This window comes from Bombina bombina, chromosome 7 (assembly GCF_027579735.1).
Source record: "Bombina bombina isolate aBomBom1 chromosome 7, aBomBom1.pri, whole genome shotgun sequence".
In the NCBI taxonomy this organism is placed as follows: domain Eukaryota; kingdom Metazoa; phylum Chordata; class Amphibia; order Anura; family Bombinatoridae; genus Bombina; species Bombina bombina.
This window is the reverse complement of record NC_069505.1, coordinates 634,529,335-634,553,117: the sequence shown is the minus strand read 5'-3', so window position 1 is coordinate 634,553,117 and position 23,783 is coordinate 634,529,335. Positions and strand designations below refer to the sequence as shown.

At 43.2% G+C, this 23,783-nt stretch overlaps 1 protein-coding gene across 3 annotated transcripts in view; it reads left to right on the top strand.

The window, feature by feature from the left end:
- The window catches only part of PPP1R37 (protein phosphatase 1 regulatory subunit 37), a 242,948-nt gene that overhangs the window by 142,685 nt on the left and 76,480 nt on the right, over positions 1 to 23,783 (top strand). For all 3 annotated transcript variants that reach the window (XM_053688799.1, XM_053688801.1, XM_053688800.1), the window contains exons 5-10: positions 3,581 to 3,700; positions 3,809 to 3,959; positions 11,750 to 11,905; positions 18,243 to 18,355; positions 18,553 to 18,694; positions 18,801 to 18,967. In XM_053688799.1, coding sequence (XP_053544774.1) covers positions 3,581 to 3,700; positions 3,809 to 3,959; positions 11,750 to 11,905; positions 18,243 to 18,355; positions 18,553 to 18,694; positions 18,801 to 18,967 — 849 coding nt within the window. The remainder of the gene's footprint in view (positions 1 to 3,580; positions 3,701 to 3,808; positions 3,960 to 11,749; positions 11,906 to 18,242; positions 18,356 to 18,552; positions 18,695 to 18,800; positions 18,968 to 23,783) is intronic.

The following is a 23,783-nucleotide window of genomic DNA, read 5'->3' as shown; positions in this document are numbered from 1 at the left end:
TAGTGAGGAGGCGTTGAGCGGGCGTGTAGTGAGGAGACGTGTAGTGAGGAGGCGCTGAGCGGGCGTGTAGTGAGGAGGCGTTGAGCGGGCTCGTAGTGAGGAGGCGTTGAGCGGGCTCGTAGTGAGGAGGCGCTGAGCGGGCGTGTAGTGAAGAGGCGTTGAGCGGGCGTCTAGTGAGGAGGCGTTGAGCGGGCGTGTAGTGAGGAGGCGTTGAGCGGGCTTGTAGTGAGGAGGCGTTGAGCGGGCGTGTAGTGAGGAGGCGTTGAGCGGGCGTGTAGTGAGGAGGCGTGTAGTGAGGAGGGGTTGAGCGGGCGTGTAGTGAGGAGGGGTTGAGCGGGCGTGTAGTGAGGAGACGTGTAGTGAGGAGGCGCTGAGCGGGCGTGTAGTGAGGAGGCGTTGAGCGGGCTTGTAGTGAGGAGGCGTTGAGCGGGGGTGTAGTGAGGAGGCGCTGAGCGGGCGTGTAGTGAAGAGGCGTTGAGCGGGCGTGTAGTGAGGAGGCGTTGAGCGGGCGTGTAGTGAGGAGGCGTGTAGTGAGGAGGGGTTGAGCGGGCGTGTAGTGAGGAGGCGCTGAGCGGGCGTGTAGTGAAGAGGCGTTGAGCGGGCGTGTAGTGAGGAGGCGTTGAGCGGGCGTGTAGTGAGGAGGCGTTGAGCGGGCTTGTAGTGAGGAGGCGTTGAGCGGGCTTGTAGTGAGGAGGCGTTGAGCGGGCGTGTAGTGAGGAGGCGTGTAGTGAGGAGGGGTTGAGCGGGCGTGTAGTGAGGAGGGGTTGAGCGGGCGTGTAGTGAGGAGGCGTTGAGCGGGCGTGTAGCGAGGAGGCGCTGAGCGGGCGTGTAGCGAGGAGGCGCTGAGCGGGGGTGTAGCGAGGAGGCGTTGAGCGGGCGTGTAGCGAGGTGGCGTTGAGCGGGCGTGTAGCGAGGAGGCGTTGAGCGGGCGTGTAGCGAGGAGGCGTTGAGCGGGCGTGTAGCGAGGAGGCGTTGAGCGGGCGTGTAGCGAGGCGGCGTTGAGCGGGCGTGTAGCGAGGCGGCGTTGAGCGGGCGTGTAGCGAGGAGGCGCTGAGCGGGCGTGTAGCGAGGAGGCGTTGAGCGGGCGTGTAGTGAGGATTTGTTCAGTAAATGTTATATAAAGCTTTGCATTAATAAATACTAGCAGTAATCCACAAGAAACCCTGAAAAAATATTGGAAGAATTAATTTTACTGTTAAAGGGAAATTAAACTCAAATGTTTTCTTTCATGAGTCAGAGCATGACATCTAAGCAGCTTTCTTATTTACGTCTATTATCAATTTCTCCAACATAGGTGTGTCCGGTCCACGGCGTCATCCTTACTTGTGGGATATTCTCTTCCCCAACAGGAAATGGCAAAGAGCCCAGCAAAGCTGGTCACATGATCCCTCCTAGGCTCCGCCTTCCCCAGTCATTCTCTTTGCCGTTGCACAGGCAACATCTCCACGGAGATGGCTTAGAGTTTTTTGGTGTTTAAATTGGGAAGCGGATTTTCTGAGTCGTCAGACATTTCATCCGGGGGAGTGGGAACTCCATCCGGAAATCTTTGCCCAAATAATTCAATTGTGGGGCATTCCAGACATGGATCTGATGGCGTCTCGTCAGAACTTCAAGGTTCCTTGCTACGGGTCCAGATCCAGGGATCCCAAGGCGACTCTAGTGGATGCACTAGTAGCACCTTGGAGCTTCAACCTAGCTTATGTGTTCCCACCGTTTCCTCTCATTCCCAGGCTGGTAGCCAGGATCAAACAGGAGAGGGTATCGGTGATCTTGATAGCTCCTGCGTGGCCACGCAGGACTTGGTATGCAGATCTGGTGAATATGTCATCGGCTCCACCATGGAAGCTACCTTTGAGACAGGACCTTCTTGTTCAAGGTCCGTTCGAACATCCGAATCTGGCCTCACTCCAACTGACTGCTTGGAGATTGAACGCTTGATTTTATCAAAGCGAGGGTTCTCAGATTCTGTCATTGATACTCTTGTTCAGGCCAGAAAGCCTGTAACTAGAAAAATCTACCATAAAATATGGAAAAAATATATCTGTTGGTGTGAATCTAAAGGATTCCCATGGAACAAGATAAAAATTCCTAAGATTCTATCCTTTCTTCAAGAAGGTTTGGAGAAAGGATTATCTGCAAGTTCTTTGAAGGGACAGATTTCTGCTTTATCTGTTTTACTTCACAAAAAGCTGGCGGCTGTGCCAGATGTTCAAGCTTTTGTTCAGGCTCTGGTTAGAATCAAGCCTGTTTACAAACCTTTGACTCCTCCTTGGAGTCTTAATTTAGTTCTTTCAGTTCTTCAGGGGGTTCCGTTTGAACCCCTACATTCCGTTGATATCAAGTTATTATCTTGGAAAGTTTTGTTTTTGGTTGCAATTTCTTCTGCTAGAAGAGTTTCAGAGTTATCTGCTCTGCAGTGTTCTCCTCCTTATCTGGTGTTCCATGCAGATAAGGTGGTTTTGCGTACTAAACCTGGTTTTCTTCCGAAAGTTGTTTCTAACAAAAATATTAACCAGGAGATAGTCGTGCCTTCTTTGTGTCCGAATCCAGTTTCAAAGAAGGAACGTTTGTTGCACAATTTGGATGTAGTTCGTGCTCTAAAATTCTATTTAGAGGCTACAAAGGATTTCAGACAAACATCTTCCTTGTTTGTTGTTTATTCTGGTAAAAGGAGAGGTCAAAAAGCAACTTCTACCTCTCTCTCTTTTTGGCTTAAAAGCATCATCAGATTGGCTTATGAGACTGCCGGACGGCAGCCTCCTGAAAGAATCACAGCTCATTCCACTAGGGCTGTGGCTTCCACATGGGCCTTCAAGAACGAGGCTTCTGTTGATCAGATATGTAAGGCAGCGACTTGGTCTTCACTGCACACTTTTACCAAATTTTACAAATTTGATACTTTTGCTTCTTCTGAGGCTATTTTTGGGAGAAAGGTTTTGCAAGCCGTGGTGCCTTCCATCTAGGTGACCTGATTTGCTCCCTCCCATCATCCGTGTCCTAAAGCTTTGGTATTGGTTCCCACAAGTAAGGATGACGCCGTGGACCGGACACACCTATGTTGGAGAAAACAGAATTTATGCTTACCTGATAAATTACTTTCTCCAACGGTGTGTCCGGTCCACGGCCCGCCCTGGTTTTTTAATCAGGTCTGATGATTTATTTTCTCTAACTACAGTCACCACGGTATCATATGATTTCTCCTATGCAAATATTCCTCCTTTACGTCGGTCGAATGACTGGGGAAGGCGGAGCCTAGGAGGGATCATGTGACCAGCTTTGCTGGGCTCTTTGCCATTTCCTGTTGGGGAAGAGAATATCCCACAAGTAAGGATGACGCCGTGGACCGGACACACCGTTGGAGAAAGTAATTTATCAGGTAAACATAAATTCTGTTTTTTCTTCATTCTCTTGGTATCGTTATTTGAAAAGCAGGAATGTAAGCTTGGGAACCGGCCCATTTTTGGGTTAGTACCACGGTAGCGCTTGCTGATTGGTGCTGTTCTGTCTGTGTTCTTGGCACTGTACAGTCACAGTACTACGTTATTTTACCCCCCTTATTCTTTACTGCACGTTCCTGCAGGGGGCTTCTGCACTCTTTGATATGATTGAGTACTACGAGTCTGCAACGCATCTGAACATTTCCTTCAATAAGCACATAGGCACTCGAGGCTGGCAGGCCGCCGCACATATGATGCGCAAGGTAAGGTGCACACTCTCCTGTCAATAACTCTTATATTCCTAATAGATTATCCACCGTTGTATATTGTAGTATTAATAATGTTATGGATCCACTTTCTTTGTCTCTTAGACTAACTGTCTGCAGTACCTAGACGCCCGCAATACCCCCTTACTGGACCACTCTGCACCCTTTGTGGCTCGCGCACTTCGTATCAGCAGCAGCCTGACGGTCCTACACCTGGAGAATTGCAGTCTGTCCGGAAGACCCTTAATGTTACTGGGTGAGAGCCTGTCCTTGTCATATACTTAATTACTGATCCTGTAGGGAACCCCCAACCATGTTATCTTATCGACCTGCATCCCGTACTGAGTCTCCCTTATGTGTTATCTTATATGTCTGCTGCTTCTGGGTCCCCTGACCCTATTATCTAATAAACGTGCTACTGATTCCTCCCCTTATCCCATAAGCGCTGGGTCCCCCTGACCCTATTATCTAATAAACGTGCTACTGATTCCTCCCCTTATCCCATAAGCGCTGGGTCCCCCTGACCTATTATCTAATAATCCTGCTGCTGATTCCTCCCCTTATCCCATAAGTGCTGGGTCCCCCTGACCCTATTATCTAATAAACCTGCTGCTGATTCCTCCCCTTATCCCATAAGCGCTGGGTCCCCCTGACCCTATTATCTAATAAACCTGCTGCTGATTCCTCCCCTTATCCCATAAGCACTGGGTCCCCTGACCCTATTATCTAATAAACCTGCTGCTAATTCCTCTCCTTATCCCATAAGCACTGGGTCCCCTGACCGTATTATCTAATAAACCTGCTGCTGATTCCTCCCCTTATCCCATAAGCACTGGGTCCCCTGACCATATTATCTAATAAACCTGCTGCTGATTCCTCCCCTTATCCCATAAGCGCTGGGTCCCCCTGACTCTATTATCTAATAAACCTGCTGCTGATTCCTCCCCTTATCCCATAAGTACTGGGTCCCCCTGACCCTATTATCTAATAAACCTGCTGCTGATTCCTCCCCTTATCCCATAAGCACTGGGTCCCCTGACCCTATTATCTAATAAACCTGCTGCTAATTCCTCTCCTTATCCCATAAGCACTGGGTCCCCTGACCGTATTATCTAATAAACCTGCTGCTGATTCCTCCCCTTATCCCATAAGCACTGGGTCCCCTGACCATATTATCTAATAAACCTGCTGCTGATTCCTCCCCTTATCCCATAAGCGCTGGGTCCCCCTGACTCTATTATCTAATAAACCTGCTGCTGATTCCTCCCCTTATCCCATAAGTACTGGGTCCCCCTGACCCTATTATCTAATAAACCTGCTGCTGATTCCTCCCCTTATCCCATAAGCGCTGGGTCCCCTGCCCCTATTATCTAATAAACCTGCTGCTGATTCCTCCCCTTATCCCATAAGCACTGGGTCCCCCTGACCCTATTATCTAATAATCCTGCTGCTGATTCCTCCTCTTATCCCATAAGCACTGGGTCCCCCTGACCCTATTATCTAATAAACCTGCTGCTGATTCCTCCCCTAATCCCATAAGCACTGGGTCCCCCTGACCCTATTATCTAATAATCCTGCTGCTGATTCCTCTCCTTATCCCATAAGCACTGGGTCCCCCTGACCCTATTATCTAATAATCCTGCTGCTGATTCCTCTCCTTATCCCATAAGCACTGGGTCCCCCTGACCCTATTATCTAATAAACCTGCTGCTGATTCCTCCCCTAATCCCATAAGCACTGGGTCCCCCTGACCCTATTATCTAATAATCCTGCTGCTGATTCCTCTCCTTATCCCATAAGCACTGGGTCCCCCTGACCCTATTATCTAATAAACCTGCTGCTGATTCCTCCCCTTATCCCATAAGCGCTGGGTCCCCTGACCCTATTATCTAATAAACCTGCTGCTGATTCCTCCCGTTATCCCATAAGCACTGGGTCCCCCTGACCCTATTATCTAATAAACCTGCTGCTGATTCCTCCCCTTATCCCATAAACGCTGGGTCCCCTGACCCTATTATCTAATAAACCTGCTGCTGATTCCTTCCCTTATCCCATAAGCACTGGGTCCCCTTGACCCTATTATCGAATAAACCTGCTGCTGATTCCTCCCCTTATCCCATAAGCACTGGGTCTCCCTGACCCTATTATCTAATAAACCTGCTGCTGATTCCTTCCGTTATCCCATAAGCACTGGGTCCCCCTGACCCTATTTTCTTTCATGTAATTAGCAAGAGTCCATGAGCTAGTGACGTATGGGATATACATTCCTACCAGGAGGGGCAAAGTTTCCCAAACCTTAAAATGCCTATAAATACACCCCTCACCACACCCACAATTCAGTTTTTACAAACTTTGCCTCCGATGGAGGTGGTGAAGTAAGTTTGTGCTAGATTCTACGTTGATATGCGCTCCGCAGCAAGTTGGAGCCCGGTTTTCCTCTCAGCGTGCAGTGAATGTCAGAGGGATGTGAGGAGAGTATTGCCTATTTGAATGCAGTGATCTCCTTCTACGGGGTCTATTTCATAGGTTCTCTGTTATCGGTCGTAGAGATTCATCTCTTACCTCCCTTTTCAGATCGACGATATACTCTTATATATACCATTACCTCTGCTGATTCTCGTTTCAGTACTGGTTTGGCTTTCTACAAACATGTAGATGAGTGTCCTGGGGTAAGTAAATCTTATTTTCTGTGACACTCTAAGCTATGGTTGGGCACTTTATTTATAAAGTTCTAAATATATGTATTCAAACATTTATTTGCCTTGACTCAGAATGTTCAACATTCCTTATTTTTCAGACAGTCAGTTTCATATTTGGGATAAATGCATTTGTTTCAATAATTTTTTCTTACCTTAAAAAATTTGACTTTTTCCCTGTGGGCTGTTAGGCTCGCGGGGGCAGAAAATGCTTCATTTTATTGCGTCATTCTTGGCGCGGACTTTTTTGGCGCAAAACATTTTTTCTGTTTCCGGCGTCATACGTGTCGCCGGAAGTTGCGTCATTTTTTGACTTTTTTTGCGTCAAAAATGTCGGCGTTCCGGATGTGGCGTCATTTTTGGCGCCAAAAGCATTTAGGCGCCAAATAATGTGGGCGTCTTTTTTTGGCGCTAAAAAATATGGGCGTCATTTTTGTCTCCACATTATTTAAGTCTCATTATTTATTGCTTCTGGTTGCTAGAAGCTTGTTCACTGGCATTTTTTTCCCATTCCTGAAACTGTCATTTAAGGAATTTGATCAATTTTGCTTTATATGTTGTTTTTTTTTCTTTTACATATTGCAAGATGTTCCACGTTGCAACTGAGTCAGAAGATACTTCAGGAAAATCACTGCACAGTGCTGGAGCTACCAAGCTAAGTGTATCTGCTATAAACTTTTGGTATCTGTTTCTCCAGCTGTTGTTTGTATTGCATGTCATGTCAAACTTATTAATGCAGATAAAATTTCCTTTAGTACTGTTACATTACCTGTTGCTGTTCCGTCAACATCTAATTTTCAGAGTGTTCCTGATAACATAAGAGATTTTATTTTTTAAATCCATTAAGAAGGCTATGTCTGTTATTTCTCCTTCTAGTATACATAAAAGTCTTTTAAAACTTCTCTTTTTTCAGATGAATTTTTAAATGAACATCATCATTCTGATACTGATAATGGTTCTTCTGGTTCAGAGGTTTCTGTCTCAGAGGTTGATGCTGATAAATCTTTGTATTTGTTCAAGATGGAATTTATTCGTTCTTTACTTAAAGAAGTGTTATTTGCATTAGAAATAGAGGATTCTGGTCCTCTTGATACTAAATGTAAACGTTTAAATAAGGTTTTTAAATCTCCTGTAGTTATTCCAGAAGTGTTTTATCTCCCTGATGCTATTTCTGAAGTAATTTCCAGGGAATGGAATAATTTGGGTAATTTATTTACTCCTTCTAGACGTTTAAGCAAATTATATCCTGTGCCATCTGACAGATTAGAGTTTTTTGGGACAAAAATCCCTAAGGTTATAGGGCTGTCTCTACTCCTGCTAATGTACTACTATTCCTACGGCAGATAGTACTTCATTTAAGGATCCTTTAGATAGGAAAATTGAATCCTTTCTAAGAAAAGCTTACTTATGTTCAGGTAATCTTCTTAGACCTGCTATATTTTTAGCGGATGTTGCTGCAGCTTCAACTTTTTGGTTAGAAGCTTTAGCGCAACAAGTAACAGATCATAATTTTATAGCATTATTATTATTCTATAACATGCTAATAATTTTATTGGTGATACCATCTTTTGATATCATTAGAGTTGATGTCAGGTATATGTCTCTAGCTATTTTAGCTAGAAAAGCTTTATGGATTAAACTTGGAATGCTGACATGTCTTCTAAGTCAACTTTGCTTTCCCTTTCTTTCCAGGGTAAATAATCATTTTCGTTCCTTTCCTCACAACAAGGAACAAAAGCCTGATCCTTCATCCTCAGGAGCGGTATCAGTTTGGAAACTATTTCCAGTTTGGAATATATCCAAGCCTTATAGAAACCTATAGCCAGCTCCTAAGTACCTATGAAGGTGCGGCCCTTATTCCAGCTCAGCTGGTATGGGGCAGATTACGTTTTCTTCAAAGAAATTTGGATCAATTCCGTTCTTAATCTCTGGTTTCAGAAACATTGTTTCAGAAAGGTACAGAATTGGCTTCAAGTTAAGGCCTCCTGCTAAGAGATTCTTTTCTTTCCCGTGTCCCAGTTAACACAGCAAAGGCTCAGCATTTCTGAAATGTGTTTCAGATCTAGAGTTGGCTGGAGTATTTATGCCAGTTCCAGTTCTGGAACAGGGGCTGGGGTTTTATTTTATCTCTTCATTGTACCAAAGAAGGTCAATTCCTTCAGACCAGTTCCGGATCTATCATTATTGAATCGTTATGTTAGGATACCAACATTCAAGATGGTTACTGTAGGACTATCCTGCCTTTTGTTTAGCAAGGGCATTATATGTCTACAATAGATTTACAGGATGTGTATCTGCATATTCCGATTCATCCAGATCACTTTTAGTGTCTGAGATTCTCTTTTTAGACAAGCATTACCAGTTTTGTGGCTCTACCGTTTGGCCTAGCCTCAGTTCCAATAATTTTTTTCAAAGGTTCTCGGTGCCCTTCTTTCTGTAATCAGAGAATAGGGTTTTGGTATTTCCTTATTTGGACGATATCTTGGTACTTGCTCAGTCTTCTCATTTTCGAAGAATCTCATACGAATCGACTTGTGTTGTTTCTTCAAGTTCATGGTTGGAGGATCAATTTACCAATCAGTTCATTGATTCCTCAGACAAGGGTAACCTTTTTAGGTTTCTAGATAAATTCAGTGTCTATGACTCTGTCCTTGTCAGACAAGAGAAGTTTAACATTGATATCAGCTTGTCAAAACCTTCAGTCACAATCATTCCCTTTGGTAGCCTTATGCATGGAAATGTTGGGTCTTAGGACTGCCGCATCAGATGCGATCTCCTTTGCTCGTTTTCACATGCGACCTCTTCAGCTCTGTATGCTGAACCAATGGTGCAGGGATTACTCAAAGATATCTCAATTAATATCTTTAAACCGATTTTACGACACACTCTGACATGGTGGACAGATCACCATCGTTTAGTTCAGGGGGCTTCTTTGTTCTTCCGACCTGGACTATAATCTCAACAGATGCAAGTCTTACAGGTTGGGGAGCTGTGTGGGGGTATCTGACAGCACAAGGGGTTTGGGAATCTCAGGAGGTGAGATTTCCGATCAATATTTTGGAACTCCGTGCAATTTTCAGAGCTCTTCAGTCTTGGCCTCTTCTGAAGAGAGAGTTGTTCATTTGTTTTCAGATAGACAATGTCACAACTGTGGCATACATCAATCATCAAGGAGGGACTCACAGTCCTCTGGCTATGAAAGAAGTATCTCGAATTTTGGTTTGGGCGGAATCCAGCTCCTGTCTAATCTCTGCGGTTCATATCCCAGGTATGGACAATTGGAAAGCGGATTATCTCAGTCGCCAAACGTTGCATCCGGGCGAATGGTCTCTTCACCCAGAGGTATTTCTTCAGATTGTTCAAATGTGGGAACTTCCAGAAATAGATCTGATGGCTTCTCATCTAAACAAGAAACTTCCCAGGTATCTGTCCAGATCCCGGGATCCTCAGGCGGAGGCAGTGGATGCATTATCACTTCCTTGGAAGTATCATCCTGCCTATATCTTTCCGCCTCTAGTTCTTCTTCCAAGAGTAATCTCCAAGATTCTGAAGGAATGCTCGTTTGTTCTGCTGGTAGCTCCGGCATGGCCTCACAGGTTTTGGTATGCGGATCTTGTCCGGATGGCCTCTTGCCAACCGTGGACTCTTCCGTTAAGACCAGACCTTTTGTCTCAGGGTCCTTTTTTCCATCAGGATCTGAAATCCTTAAATTTAAAGGTATGGAGATTGAACGCTTGATTCTTGGTCAAAGAGGTTTCTCTGACTCTGTGATTAATACTATGTTACAGGCTCGTAAATCTGTATCCAGAGAGATATATTATAGAGTCTGGAAGACTTATATTTCTTGGTGTCTTTCTCATCATTTTTCTTGGCATTCTTTTAGAATACCGAGAATATTACAGTTTCTTCAGGATGGTTTAGATAAGGGTTTGTCCGCAAGTTCCTTGAAAGGTCAAATCTCTGCTCTTTCTGTTCTTTTTCACAGAAAGATTGCTATTCTTCCTGATATTCATTGTTTTGTACAAGCTTTGGTTCATATAAAGCCTGTCATTAAGTCAATTTCTCCTCCTTGGAGTTTGAATTTGGTTCTGGGGGCTCTTCAAGCTCCTCCATTTGAACCTATGCATTCATTGGATATTAAATTACTTTCTTGGAAAGTTTTGTTCCTTTTGGCCATCTCTTCTGCCAGAAGAGTTTCTGAATTATCTGCTCTTTCTTGTGAGTCTCCTTTTCTGATTTTTCATCAGGATAAGGCGGTGTTGCGAACTTCTTTTGAATTTTTACCTAAGTTGTAAATTCCAACAACATTAGTAGACACATTGTGGTTCCTTCATTATGTCCTAAATCCTAAGAATTCTAAGGAGAAATCGTTGCATTCTTTGGATGTTATTAGAGCTTTGAAATATTATGTTGAAGCTACTAAGTCTTTCCGAAAGACTTCTAGTTTATTTGTTATCTTTTCCGGTTTTAGAAAGGCCAGAAAACTTCTGCCATTTCTTTGGCATCTTGGTTGAAATCTTTAATTCATCTTGCCTATGTTGAGTCGGGTAAGACTCCGCCTCATAGGATTACAGCTCATTCTACTAGGTCAGTTTCTACTTCCTGGGCGTTTAGGAATGAAGCTTCGGTTGATCAGATTTGCAAAGCGGCAACTTGGTCCTCTTTGCATACTTTTACCAAATTCTACCATTTTGTTGTATTTTCTTCTTCTGAAGCAGTTTTTGGTTGAAAAGTACTTCAGGCAGCGGTTTCAGTTTGAATCTTCTGCTTATGTTTTTCATTAAACTTTATTTTGGGTGTGGATTATTTTCAGCAGGAATTGGCTGTCTTTATTTTATCCCTCCCTCTCTAGTGACTCTTGTGTGGAAAGATCCACATCTTGGGTAGTCATTATCCCATACGTCACTAGCTCATGGACTCTTGCTAATTACATGAAAGAAAACATAATTTATGTAAGAACTTACCTGATAAATTCATTTCTTTCATATTAGCAAGAGTCCATGAGGCCCGCCCTTTTTTGTGGTGGTTATGATTTTTTTGTATAAAGCACAATTATTCCAATTCCTTATTTTATATGCTTTCGCACTTTTTTCTTATCACCCCACTTCTTGGCTATTCGTTAAACTGAATTGTGGGTGTGGTGAGGGGTGTATTTATAGGCATTTTAAGGTTTGGGAAACTTTGCCCCTCCTGGTAGGAATGTATATCCCATACGTCACTAGCTCATGGACTCTTGCTAATATGAAAGAAATGAATTTATCAGGTAAGTTCTTACATAAATTATGTTATCTTATAAACCTGCTGTTGGACTTGTGCATTAATCTTCATTCACACGTTGTCTTCATTTTAGCTACGGCCCTGAAGATGAACATAGTGTTACGGGAACTCTACCTTGCGGATAATCGCCTCAACAGCCTCCAGGACTCAGCTCAGCTGGGGAACGTTCTCAAGTTTAACAGCTGTATTCAGATCCTGGACTTGCGGAACAATCACATCATGGATTCTGGTGAGTCTTGTTCTTTGTATCCCTGTAGCCTTTTCATATTCTGATGGTATCTTAATAGCTTCCTATTCTCTTCTCTGATCATCCCTTTATCTTGTAGCCTTCAGTGCTTGTCTCAGCCTCTTCTACCCGTCTGTGGTCGTTCTTGACAATTATCTCTAGTCATCTTCAAATCTCTCTTCTGGTAGCATCCAACCATCTTCCCTTTTTTATATTAGATTATTGCCCCGCTCTATATTAGATTATTGTACCTCTCTATTTTTTTCTGCTTTTACCTTTTTTGGACCCATAATTGATTGTTGTACACGTCTAATAGTAGATTGCTGCTTTCTCTTTACAGTAGTCACTACAGTTTTAACGATGACTCCTTTTGGCCCCACTCTCCCGCCAGCTTTCTGTAGTCCTTGCTCCCTGTGCTTCTCTCCAGCCTTTTCTGTTTCTCCAACATAGGTGTGTCCGGTCCACGGCGTCATCCTTACTTGTGGGATATTCTCTTCCCCAACAGGAAATGGCAAAGAGCCCAGCAAAGCTGGTCACATGATCCCTCCTAGGCTCCGCCTACCCCAGTCATTCTCTTTGCCGTTGTACAGGCAACATCTCCACGGAGATGGCTTAGAGTTTTTTTTTAGTGTTTAACTGTAGTTTTTATTATTCAATCAAGAGTTTGTTATTTTAAAATAGTGCTGGTATGTACTATTTACTCTGAAACAGAAAAGAGATGAAGAATTCTGTTTGTAAGAGGGAAATGATTTTAGCAACCGTTACTAAAATCCATGGCTGTTCCACACAGGACTGTTGAGAGGAATTAACTTCAGTTGGGGGAACAGTGTGCAGACTTTTGCTGCTTGAGGTATGACACATTCTAACAAGACGATGTAATGCTGGAAGCTGTCATTTTCCCTATGGGATCCGGTAAGCCATGTTTATTCAGCAAGTAAATAAGGGCTTCACAAGGGCTTATTATGACTGTAGACTTTTTCTGGGCTAAATCGATTCATATATTACACATATTTAGCCTTGAGGAATCATTTAATCTGGGTATTTTGATAAAATAATATCGGCAGGCACTGTTTTAGACACCTTATTCTTTAGGGGCTTTCCCTAATCATAGGCAGAGCCTCATTTTCGCGCCGGTATTGCGCACTTGTTTTTGAGAGGCATGACATGCAGTCGCATGTGTGAGGAGCTCTAATACATAGAAAAGACTTTCTGAAGGCTTCATTTGGTATCGTATTCCCCTCTGGGCTTGGTTGGGTCTCAGCAAAGCAGATACCAGGGACTGTAAAGGGGTTAAAGTTAAAAACGGCTCCGGTTCCGTTATTTTAAGGGTTAATCCTTCCAAATTTGGTGTGCAATACTTTTAAGGCTTTATGACACTGTGGTGAAATTTTGGTGAATTTTGAACAATTCCTTCATACTTTTTCGCAATTGCAGTAATAAAGTGTGTTCAGTTTAAAATTTAAAGTGACAGTAACGGTTTTATTTTAAAACGTTTTTTGTACTTTGTTATCAAGTTTATGCCTGTTTAACATGTCTGAACTACCAGATAGACTGTGTTCTGAATGTGGGGAAGCCAGGGTTCCTTCTCATTTAAATAAATGTGATTTATGTGACACTGAAAATGATGCCCAAGATGATTCCTCAAGTGAGGGGAGTAAGCATGGTACTGCATCATTCCCTCCTTCGTCTACACGAGTCTTGCCCACTCAGGAGGCCCCTAGTACATCTAGCGCGCCAATTCTCCTTACTATGCAACAATTAACGGCTGTAATGGATAATTCTATCAAAAACATTTTAGCCAAAATGCCCACTTATCAGCGTAAGCGCGACTGCTCTGTTTTAGCTACTGAAGAGCATGAGGACGCTGATGATAATGGTTCTGAAATGCCCCTACACCAGTCTGAGGGGGCCAGGGAGGTTTTGTCTGAGGGAGAAATTTCAGATTCAGGGAAAATTTCTCAACAAGCTGAACCCGATGTGATTACATTTAAATTTAAGTTGGAACATCTCCGCGCTCTGCTTAAGGAGGTATTATCCACTCTGGATGATTGTGAGAATTTGATCATCCCAGAGAAACTATGTAAAATGGACAAGTTCCTAGAGGTCCCGGGGCTCCCAGAAGCTTTTCCTATACCCAAGCGGGTGGCGGACATTGTAAATAAAGAATGGGAAAGGCCCGGTATACCTTTCGTCCCTCCCCCCATATTTAAAAAATTGTTTCCTATGGTCGACCCCAGAAAGGACTTATGGCAGACAGTCCCCAAGGTCGAGGGAGCGGTTTCTACTTTAAACAAACGCACCACTATACCCATAGAAGATAGTTGTGCTTTCAAAGATCCTATGGATAAAAAATTAGAAGGTTTGCTTAAAAAGATGTTTGTGCAGCAAGGTTACCTTCTACAACCAATTTCATGCATTGTACCTGTCACTACAGCCGCGTGTTTCTGGTTCGATGAACTAGTTAAGGCGATCGATAGTGATTCTCCTCCTTATGAGGAGATCATGGACAGAATCCGTGCTCTCAAATTGGCTAATTCTTTCACCCTAGACGCCACTTTGCAATTGGCTAGGTTAGCGGCGAAAAATTCTGGGTTTGCTATTGTGGCGCGCAGAGCGCTTTGGTTGAAATCTTGGTCAGCGGATGCGTCTTCCAAGAACAAACTACTTAACATTCCTTTCAAGGGGAAAACGCTGTTTGGCCCTGACTTGAAAGAGATTATCTCTGATATCACTGGGGGTAAGGGCCACGCCCTTCCTCAGGATAGGTCTTTCAAGGCCAAAAATAAACCTAATTTTCGTCCCTTTCGTAGAAACGGACCAGCCCCAAGTGCTACGTCCTCTAAACAAGAGGGTAATACTTCTCAAGCCAAGCCAGCCTGGAGACCAATGCAAGGCTGGAACAAGGGAAAGCAGGCCAAGAAACCTGCCACTGCTACCAAGACAGCATGAGATGTTGGCCCCCGATCCGGGACCGGATCTGGTGGGGGGCAGACTCTCTCTCTTCGCCCAGGCTTGGGCAAGAGATGTTCTGGATCCTTGGGCACTAGAAATAGTCTCCCAAGGTTATCTTCTGGAATTCATGGGGCTTCCCCCAAGGGGGAGGTTCCACAGGTCTCAATTGTCTTCAGACCACATAAAAAGACAGGCATTCTTACATTGTGTAGAAGACCTGCTAAAAATGGGAGTGATTCATCCTGTTCCATTAGGAGAACAAGGGATGGGGTTCTACTCCAATCTGTTCATAGTTCCCAAAAAAGAGGGAACGTTCAGACCAATCTTAGATCTCAAGATCTTAAACAAGTTTCTCAAGGTTCCATCGTTCAAGATGGAAACCATTCGAACAATTCTTCCTTCCATCCAGGAAGGTCAATTCATGACCACGGTGGATTTAAAGGATGCGTATCTACATATTCCTATCCACAAGGAACATCATCGGTTCCTAAGGTTCGCATTCCTGGACAAGCATTACCAGTTCGTGGCGCTTCCTTTCGGATTAGCCACTGCTCCAAGGATTTTCACAAAGGTGCTAGGGTCCCTTCTAGCGGTGCTAAGACCAAGGGGCATTGCAGTAGTACCTTACTTGGACGACATTCTGATTCAAGCGTCGTCCCTTCCTCAAGCAAAGGCTCACACGGACATAGTCCTGGCCTTTCTCAGATCTCACGGATGGAAAGTGAACGAGGAAAAGAGTTCTCTATCTCCGTCGACAAGGGTTCCCTTCTTGGGAACAATAATAGACTCCTTAGAAATGAGGATTTTTCTGACAGAGGCCAGAAAAACAAAACTTTTAAACTCTTGTCGGGCACTTCATTCAGTTCCTCTTCCTTCCATAGCGCAGTGCATGGAAGTAATAGGTTTGATGGTAGCGGCAATGGACATAGTTCCTTTTGCGCGCATTCATCTAAGACCATTACAACTGTGCATGCTCAGTCAGTGGAATGGGGACTATACAGACTTGTCTCCAAAGATACAAGTAAATCAGAGGACCAGAGACTCACTCCGTTGGTGGCTGTCCCTGGACAACCTGTCACAAGGGATGACCTTCCGCAGACCAGAGTGGGTCATTGTCACGACCGACGCCAGTCTGATGGGCTGGGGCGCGGTCTGGGGATCCCTGAAAGCTCAGGGTCTTTGGTCTCGGGAAGAATCTCTTCTACCGATAAATATTCTGGAACTGAGAGCGATATTCAATGCTCTCAAGGCTTGGCCTCAGCTAGCAAAGGCCAAGTTCATACGGTTTCAATCAGACAACATGACGACTGTTGCGTACATCAACCATCAGGGGGGAACAAGGAGTTCCCTGGCGATGGAAGAAGTGACCAAAATCATTCAATGGGCGGAGACTCGCTCCTGCCACCTATCTGCAATCCACATCCCAGGAGTGGAAAATTGGGAAGCGGATTTTCTGAGTCGTCAGACATTGCATCCGGGGGAGTGGGAACTTCATCCGGAAATCTTTGCCCAAATCACTCAACTGTGGGGCATTCCAGACATGGATCTGATGGCCTCTCGTCAGAACTTCAAGGTTCCTTGCTACGGGTCCAGATCCAGGGATCCCAAGGCGACTCTAGTAGATGCACTAGTAGCACCTTGGACCTTCAAACTAGCTTATGTATTCCCGCCGTTTCCTCTCATCCCCAGGCTGGTAGCCAGGATCCATCAGGAGAGGGCGTCGGTGATCTTGATAGCTCCTGCGTGGCCACGCAGGACTTGGTATGCAGATCTGGTGAATATGTCATCGGCTCCACCATGGAAGCTACCTTTGAGACGAGACCTTCTTGTCCAAGGTCCATTCGAACATCCGAATCTGGTCTCACTCCAGCTGACTGCTTGGAGATTGAACGCTTGATTTTATCAAAACGAGGGTTCTCAGATTCTGTTATTGATACTCTTGTTCAGGCCAGAAAGCCTGTAACTAGAAAAATTTACCACAAAATATGGAAAAAGTATATCTGTTGGTGTGAATCTAAAGGATTCCCCTGGGACAAGGTAAAGATTCCTAAGATTCTATCTTTTCTCCAAGAAGGATTGGAGAAAGGGTTATCTGCAAGTTCCTTGAAGGGACAGATTTCTGCCTTGTCGGTATTACTTCACAAAAAGCTGGCAGCTGTGCCAGATGTTCAAGCCTTTGTTCAGGCTCTGGTTAGAATCAAGCCTGTTTACAAACCTTTGACTCCTCCTTGGAGTCTCAACTTAGTTCTTTCAGTTCTTCAGGGGGTTCCGTTTGAACCCTTACATTCCGTTGATATTAAGTTATTATCTTGGAAAGTTTTGTTTTTAGTTGCAATTTCTTCTGCTAGAAGAGTTTCAGAATTATCTGCTCTGCAGTGTTCTCCTCCTTATCTGGTGTTCCATGCAGATAAGGTGGTTTTACGTACTAAACCTGGTTTTCTTCCAAAAGTTGTTTCTAACAAAAACATTAACCAGGAGATAGTCGTGCCTTCTTTGTGTCCGAAACCTGTTTCGAAGAAGGAACGTTTGTTGCACAATTTGGATGTTGTTCGCGCTCTGAAATTCTATTTAGATGCTACAAAGGATTTTAGACAAACATCTTCCTTGTTTGTTGTTTATTCTGGTAAGAGGAGAGGTCAAAAAGCAACTTCTACCTCTCTCTCTTTTTGGATTAAAAGCATCATCAGATTGGCTTACGAGACTGCCGGACGGCAGCCTCCTGAAAGAATCACAGCTCATTCCACTAGGGCTGTGGCTTCCACATGGGCCTTCAAGAACGAGGCTTCTGTTGATCAGATATGTAGGGCAGCGACTTGGTCTTCACTGCACACTTTTACCAAATTTTACAAGTTTGATACTTTTGCTTCTTCTGAGGCTGTTTTTGGGAGAAAGGTTTTGCAAGCCGTGGTGCCTTCCATTTAGGTGACCTGATTTGCTCCCTCCCTTCATCCGTGTCCTAAAGCTTTGGTATTGGTTCCCACAAGTAAGGATGACGCCGTGGACCGGACACACCTATGTTGGAGAAAACAGAATTTATGTTTACCTGATAAATTACTTTCTCCAACGGTGTGTCCGGTCCACGGCCCGCCCTGGTTTTTTAATCAGGTCTGATAATTTATTTTCTTTAACTACAGTCACCACGGTATCATATGGTTTCTGCTATGCAAATATTCCTCCTTAACGTCGGTCGAATGACTGGGGTAGGCGGAGCCTAGGAGGGATCATGTGACCAGCTTTGCTGGGCTCTTTGCCATTTCCTGTTGGGGAAGAGAATATCCCACAAGTAAGGATGACGCCGTGGACCGGACACACCGTTGGAGAAAGTAATTTATCAGGTAAACATAAATTCTGTTTTCTCTTCCTCTATTGACCCTCTTATCCTTCCCAGGTTTGGCATTCCTGTGTGAGGGGATTAAGGAGCAGAGACAAGGATTGGTCACTTTGGTGCTCTGGAACAACCAACTGACACATACTGGCATGGTGTATATGAGCATGTGTCTGGTGAGGACTTATTATCTGTCTTTATATATAGCGTGAGAAGAGGGTGAGGAGGTGTTGGTGGCTGAGAGAGTATAAAATGTTGCTTGTATCTGAATACAATTTATCACCCTGTTTCACCCAATCTTTCCTTTATCTCTTCTCTTTTACCTCTCATCTGTCTCTTTCACTGTCTTTGTCCCTCGGCCTTGACCCCTTAGCCTCACACTCAGACTCTAGAGACACTAAACCTAGGTCACAATGCCATTGGGAATGAGGGAGTCCGCCATCTTAAGAATGGTCTAATTGGCAATCGCAGTGTTCTCAGACTCGGCTTGGCATCTGCTAAACTGACATGCGAAGGTAATGCTCTTCCATTCCTTCACGCTATTTATAGATATTTTGTATCAGTAAAGGTTAATCAATCTGTACGTGGTCTTATCAAGCTTCTGCTTTTTATCTTTATCAGGTGCGGTAGCTGTAGCTGAATTTGTAGCAGAGTCACCCAGATTACTGCGCCTGGATCTGCGGGAGAATGAAATTAAGACTGGAGGGCTCATGGCACTGTCCCTTGCTCTCCGTGTCAATCAGTCACTGCTCAGGCTAGATTTGGACCGCGAGCCCAAGAAGGAGGCGGTAAGAACCACCACCTCATCTGGTCATAGTAGATGAGGTTGAAAAAAGACCAAAGTCCATCGAGTTCAACCTATACAAATCTAAAATACTTACAAAAAGCTCCAGTTAAGATTAAATAATCCCACTAAAAGGCGACTCATTTAATACAAGCAATCATATCCATGAATTTTGTTTATAGACAGAAATGTATCCAGACTATTTTTAAATGTATCTAGGGTATTGGCATTCACTACCTCCTTTGGTAATGAGTTCCACAGTTTTATTGCTCTTAAAGTGAAAAAAATGTTTCCTTTGCAGGAGATTAAATCTCCTTTCCTCCAACCTTAAATTGTGACCTCTTGTAACAAACAATTTTCTTGGAATAAACAGAGCTTCTGCCGTCTTTGTATATGGGCCTTGAATATACAGTATTTATATAAAGTAATCATGTCACCTCTCAAGCGCCTTTTCTTCCACGGATCATCATTAATTACTGTTGGGAATATCACTCCTACCCAGCAGGAGGCGGCAAAGAGCACCACAGCAAAGCTGTTAAATATCACCTCCCTTCCCTCCCACCCCAGTCATTCTCTTTGCCTACGTTAGAGCAAGGAAGTGGTAAAGTTAGGTGTTAGTAAAAGATTCTTCAATCAAGAGTTTATTATTTTTTAAGTAGTACAAGATTGTGCTGCTTTGTTCTAGGGTGTAGTCGTAGTCCATAACGGTCTCTTCAGTAGAGCAGTTTTGGCTTTAGAGCAATGGGAACTTGTGGGACATAATTCTCACTGCGCCTCCCATGTAATTTATGCTGCCCTAATCCTGATAGCCTAAGTAATATTACTCTGACTTTATCTTTTCTCTACAGGGCTATGTGAGGAAGAGGACCTCTCAAACCTAGTGAGCTGCCTTGCTGTCTGGCAGATTTAAGAGGTAAGTGCTGACTTTTTATTCTGGGTCTGGGAAAATAAAAGGATCTCAGAGGAAGTGGAGCACTTTATTAAATTGGGACATTAAGCCTCCTATAGATAAAAGGAAGGGATTTATACGACAGCACTTTTTAGGCAGGCACTGTGGCTGAGGAGATAGACTTGAGGTGTTTTTCACTGCTCCCGGTGGCTTAAATCACACAGGCTCAGTATGAGGTGGTTTTTCACTACTCCCAGTGGCTTAACTTTAACATAAAATGCCAACCGGGAGATTGCTTTTTTGAAACGCCCACGATGGGCGGAGCTATGTGTGGCGCCAATTTTTATTGCGCTCCACTGTCTCAGCACTTCCTGTTATCGGAAGGAAGAGAGGGTTATAAACAAAGTCCTCAGAATGACACATGCGTTAGGACTGGACAGTGGTTTGTTAAATAACATCTACAGCTGAGTTCCGTATCTTTTACTGAGGGGATTTTTACCCGGTGTCAGAGGGGCAGGTAGGCACCTCAGCAGAGTTAAGCTGAGGTGTAGAAGTGTTCTGCATTATTTGGGTAGCTTTTTCTGCACATGAAAATAAAAAAGTTAAGTTTTAAAATTTAAAGAGACAATAACGTTTTTTTCTGTTTTAATTTTTATTAAAAAATGTTAGAATTTTATTTGATTAAATCATCCATTGTGAGTCAGAATGGACCAAGAGGCCCTGCAATATGTTTTGATGCCAATGTGGAACCACCAATCCCTTTCTGTTCCTCATGTAGGAGAGAACTTTACATTTTATAGGGATAGACATTTTTCTGAACCAACTCCTTCTAAGGCGGATGCTGTTCAGGAGTCTATTGACAATGTTCAATATATGCCGCAAATTTCTCCTCAAGTGTCCCAATTCTTATCGCCCACACATGCAGTGCCCTGCGCTTCCTCTCAAACTCCGCCTGTAGTTACCTTGCAAGACATCGCTTCTCTAATGTCATCGGCTGTATCTGATACATTGTCTGCCTTTCCTATGCTGCAGGGAGAGCGCAAGAGGAAATGTATTCAAACAGTGAATAATGTTGCTGATACAGTAGTGGCTATTCCGAATGTTTCTTCCCTGAAGCGGAAGTCTCAGACTCAGACAGTGTAATACCTTTATCTGATACTGAAGTCGTTTCTTTCAGGTTTAAGCTTGAACGCCTCAGATTGTTACTTAAGGAAGTTTTAGTTACCCTGGACAACTCCGACACTACAGGCGTAGTCAATCCTAAAAAGTCCAGCAAACTATACAAATATTTTTACGTGCCCTCCATGGTGGAAGTATTTCCTGTACCGGATAGGGCTACAGAGATGATTGCTAAGGAATGGGAGAAACCGGGTATCCCCTTTTCTCCATCTCCTATTTTTAAAAAAGATGTTTCCTATAGTAGACTCTATCAAGGAGTCTTGGCAGACGGTACCCAAGGTGGAAGGGGCAATTTCCACACTAGCCAAGAGAGATACTATTCCCATAGAGGATAGTTGTTCCTTTAAGGATCCTATGGATAAAAAGAGGGTTTACAAGGGCAACCTGTGGTTGGTATTGCTACTGTCACCAGTGCGGCGGCGTACTGGTTTGATGCGTTGTCTGATTATATTAGGACAGACACCCCTCTCAAAGAAATCCAGGATAGGATAAAGGCCCTTAAGTTAGATTAAAATCTTGGTCTGTGGATGTCTCATCTAAGTCTAAATTTCTTTCATGTAATTAGCAAGAGTCCATGAGCTAGTGACGTATGGGATATACATTCCCACCAGGAGGGGCAAAGTTTCCCAAACCTTAAAATGCCTATAAATACACCCCTCACCACACCCACAAATCAGTTTTACAAACTTTGCCTCCTATGGAGGTGGGGAAGTAAGTTTGTGCTAGATTCTACGTTGATATGCGCTCCGCAGCAGGTTGGAGCCCGGTTTTCCTCTCAGCGTGCAGTGAATGTCAGAGGGATGTGAGGAGAGTATTGCCTATTTGAATGCAATGATCTCCTTCTACGGGGTCTATTTCATAGGTTCTCTGTTATCGGTCGTAGAGATTCATCTCTTACCTCCCTTTTCAGATCGACGATATACTCTTATATATACCATTACCTCTGCTGATTTTCGTTTCAGTACTGGTTTGGCTTTCTACAAACATGTAGATGAGTGTCCTGGGGTAAGTAAGTCTTATTTTCTGTGACACTCTAAGCTATGGTTGGGCACTTTTTTATAAAGTTCTAAATATATGTATTCAAAGATTTATTTGCCTTGACTCAGGATGTTCAACATTCCTTATTTTCAGACAGTCAGTTTCATATTTGGGATAATGCATTTGAATCAATTATTTTTTCTTACCTTAAAAAAATTTGACTTTTTTCCTGTGGGCTGTTAGGCTCGCGGGGGCTGAAAATGCTTCATTTTATTGCGTCATTCTTGTCGCTGACTTTTTTGGCGCAAAAATTTTTTCTGTTTCCGGCGTCTTACGTGTTGCCGGAAGTTGCGTCATTTTTTGACGTTCTTATGCGTCAAAAGTGTCGGCGTTCCGGATGTGGCGTCATTTTTGGCGCCAAAAGCATTTAGGCGCCAAATAATGTGGGCGTCTTATTTGGCGCTAAAAAAATATGGGCGTCACTTTTGTCTCCACATTATTTAAGTCTCATTATTTATTGCTTCTGGTTGCTAGAAGCTTGTTCACTGGCATTTTTTTCCCATTCCTGAAACTGTCATTTAAGGAATTTGATCGTTTTTGCTTTATATGTTGTTTTTTCTATTACATATCGCAAGATGTTCCACGTTGCAACTGAGTCAGAAGATACTTCAGGAAAATCGCTGCCCGGTGCTGGAGCTACCAAAGCTAAGTGTATCACTTTTGGTATCTGTTCCTTCAGCTGTTGTTTGTATTAAATGTTATGACAAACTTGTTAATGCAGATAAAATTTCCTTTAGTACTGTTACATTACCTGTTGCTGTTCCGTCAACATCTAATACTCAGAGTGTTCCTGATAACATAAGAGATTTTGTTTCTAAATCCATTAAGAAGGCTATGTCTGTTATTTCTCCTTCTAGTATACATAAAAGTCTTTTAAAATTTCTCTTTTTTCAGATGAATTTTTAAATGAACATCATCATTCTGATACTGATAATGGTTCTTCTGGTTCAGAGGTTTCTGTCTCAGAGGTTGATGCTGATAAATCTTTGTATTTGTTCAAGATGGAATTTATTCGTTCTTTATTTAAAGAAGTATTAATTGCATTAGAAATAGAGGATTCTGGTCCTCTTGATACTAAAACTAAACGTTTAAATAAGGTTTTTAAATCTCCTGTAGTTATTCCAGAAGTGTTTTCTCTCCCTGATGCTATTTCTGAAGTAATTTCCAGGGAATGGAATAATTTGGGTAATTCATTTACTCCTTTTAAAACGTTTTAAGCAATTGTATCCTGTGCCATCTGACAGATTAGAGTTTGGGACAAAATCCCTAAGGTTAATGGGGCTGTCTCTACTCCTGCTATATTTTTAGCGGATGTTGCTGCAGCTTCAACTTTTTGGTTAGAAGCTTTAGCGCAACAAGTAACAGATCATAATTCTCATAGCATTATTATTCTATAACATGCTAATTATTTTATTTGTGATGCCATCTTTGATATCATTAGAATTGATGTCAGGTATATGTCTCTAACTATTTTAGCTAGAAGAGCTTTATGGCTTAAAACTTGGAATGCTGATATGTCTTCTAAGTCAACTTTGCTATCCCTTTCTTTCCAGGGTAATAAATTGTTCGGTTCTCAGTTGGATTCTTTTATCTCAACTGTTACTGGAAGGAAGGGAACTTTTTTACCACAGGATAAAAAATCTGAGGTAAATTTAGGTCTAATAATTGTTTTCGTTCCTTTCATCACAACAAGGAACAAAAGCCTGATCCTTCA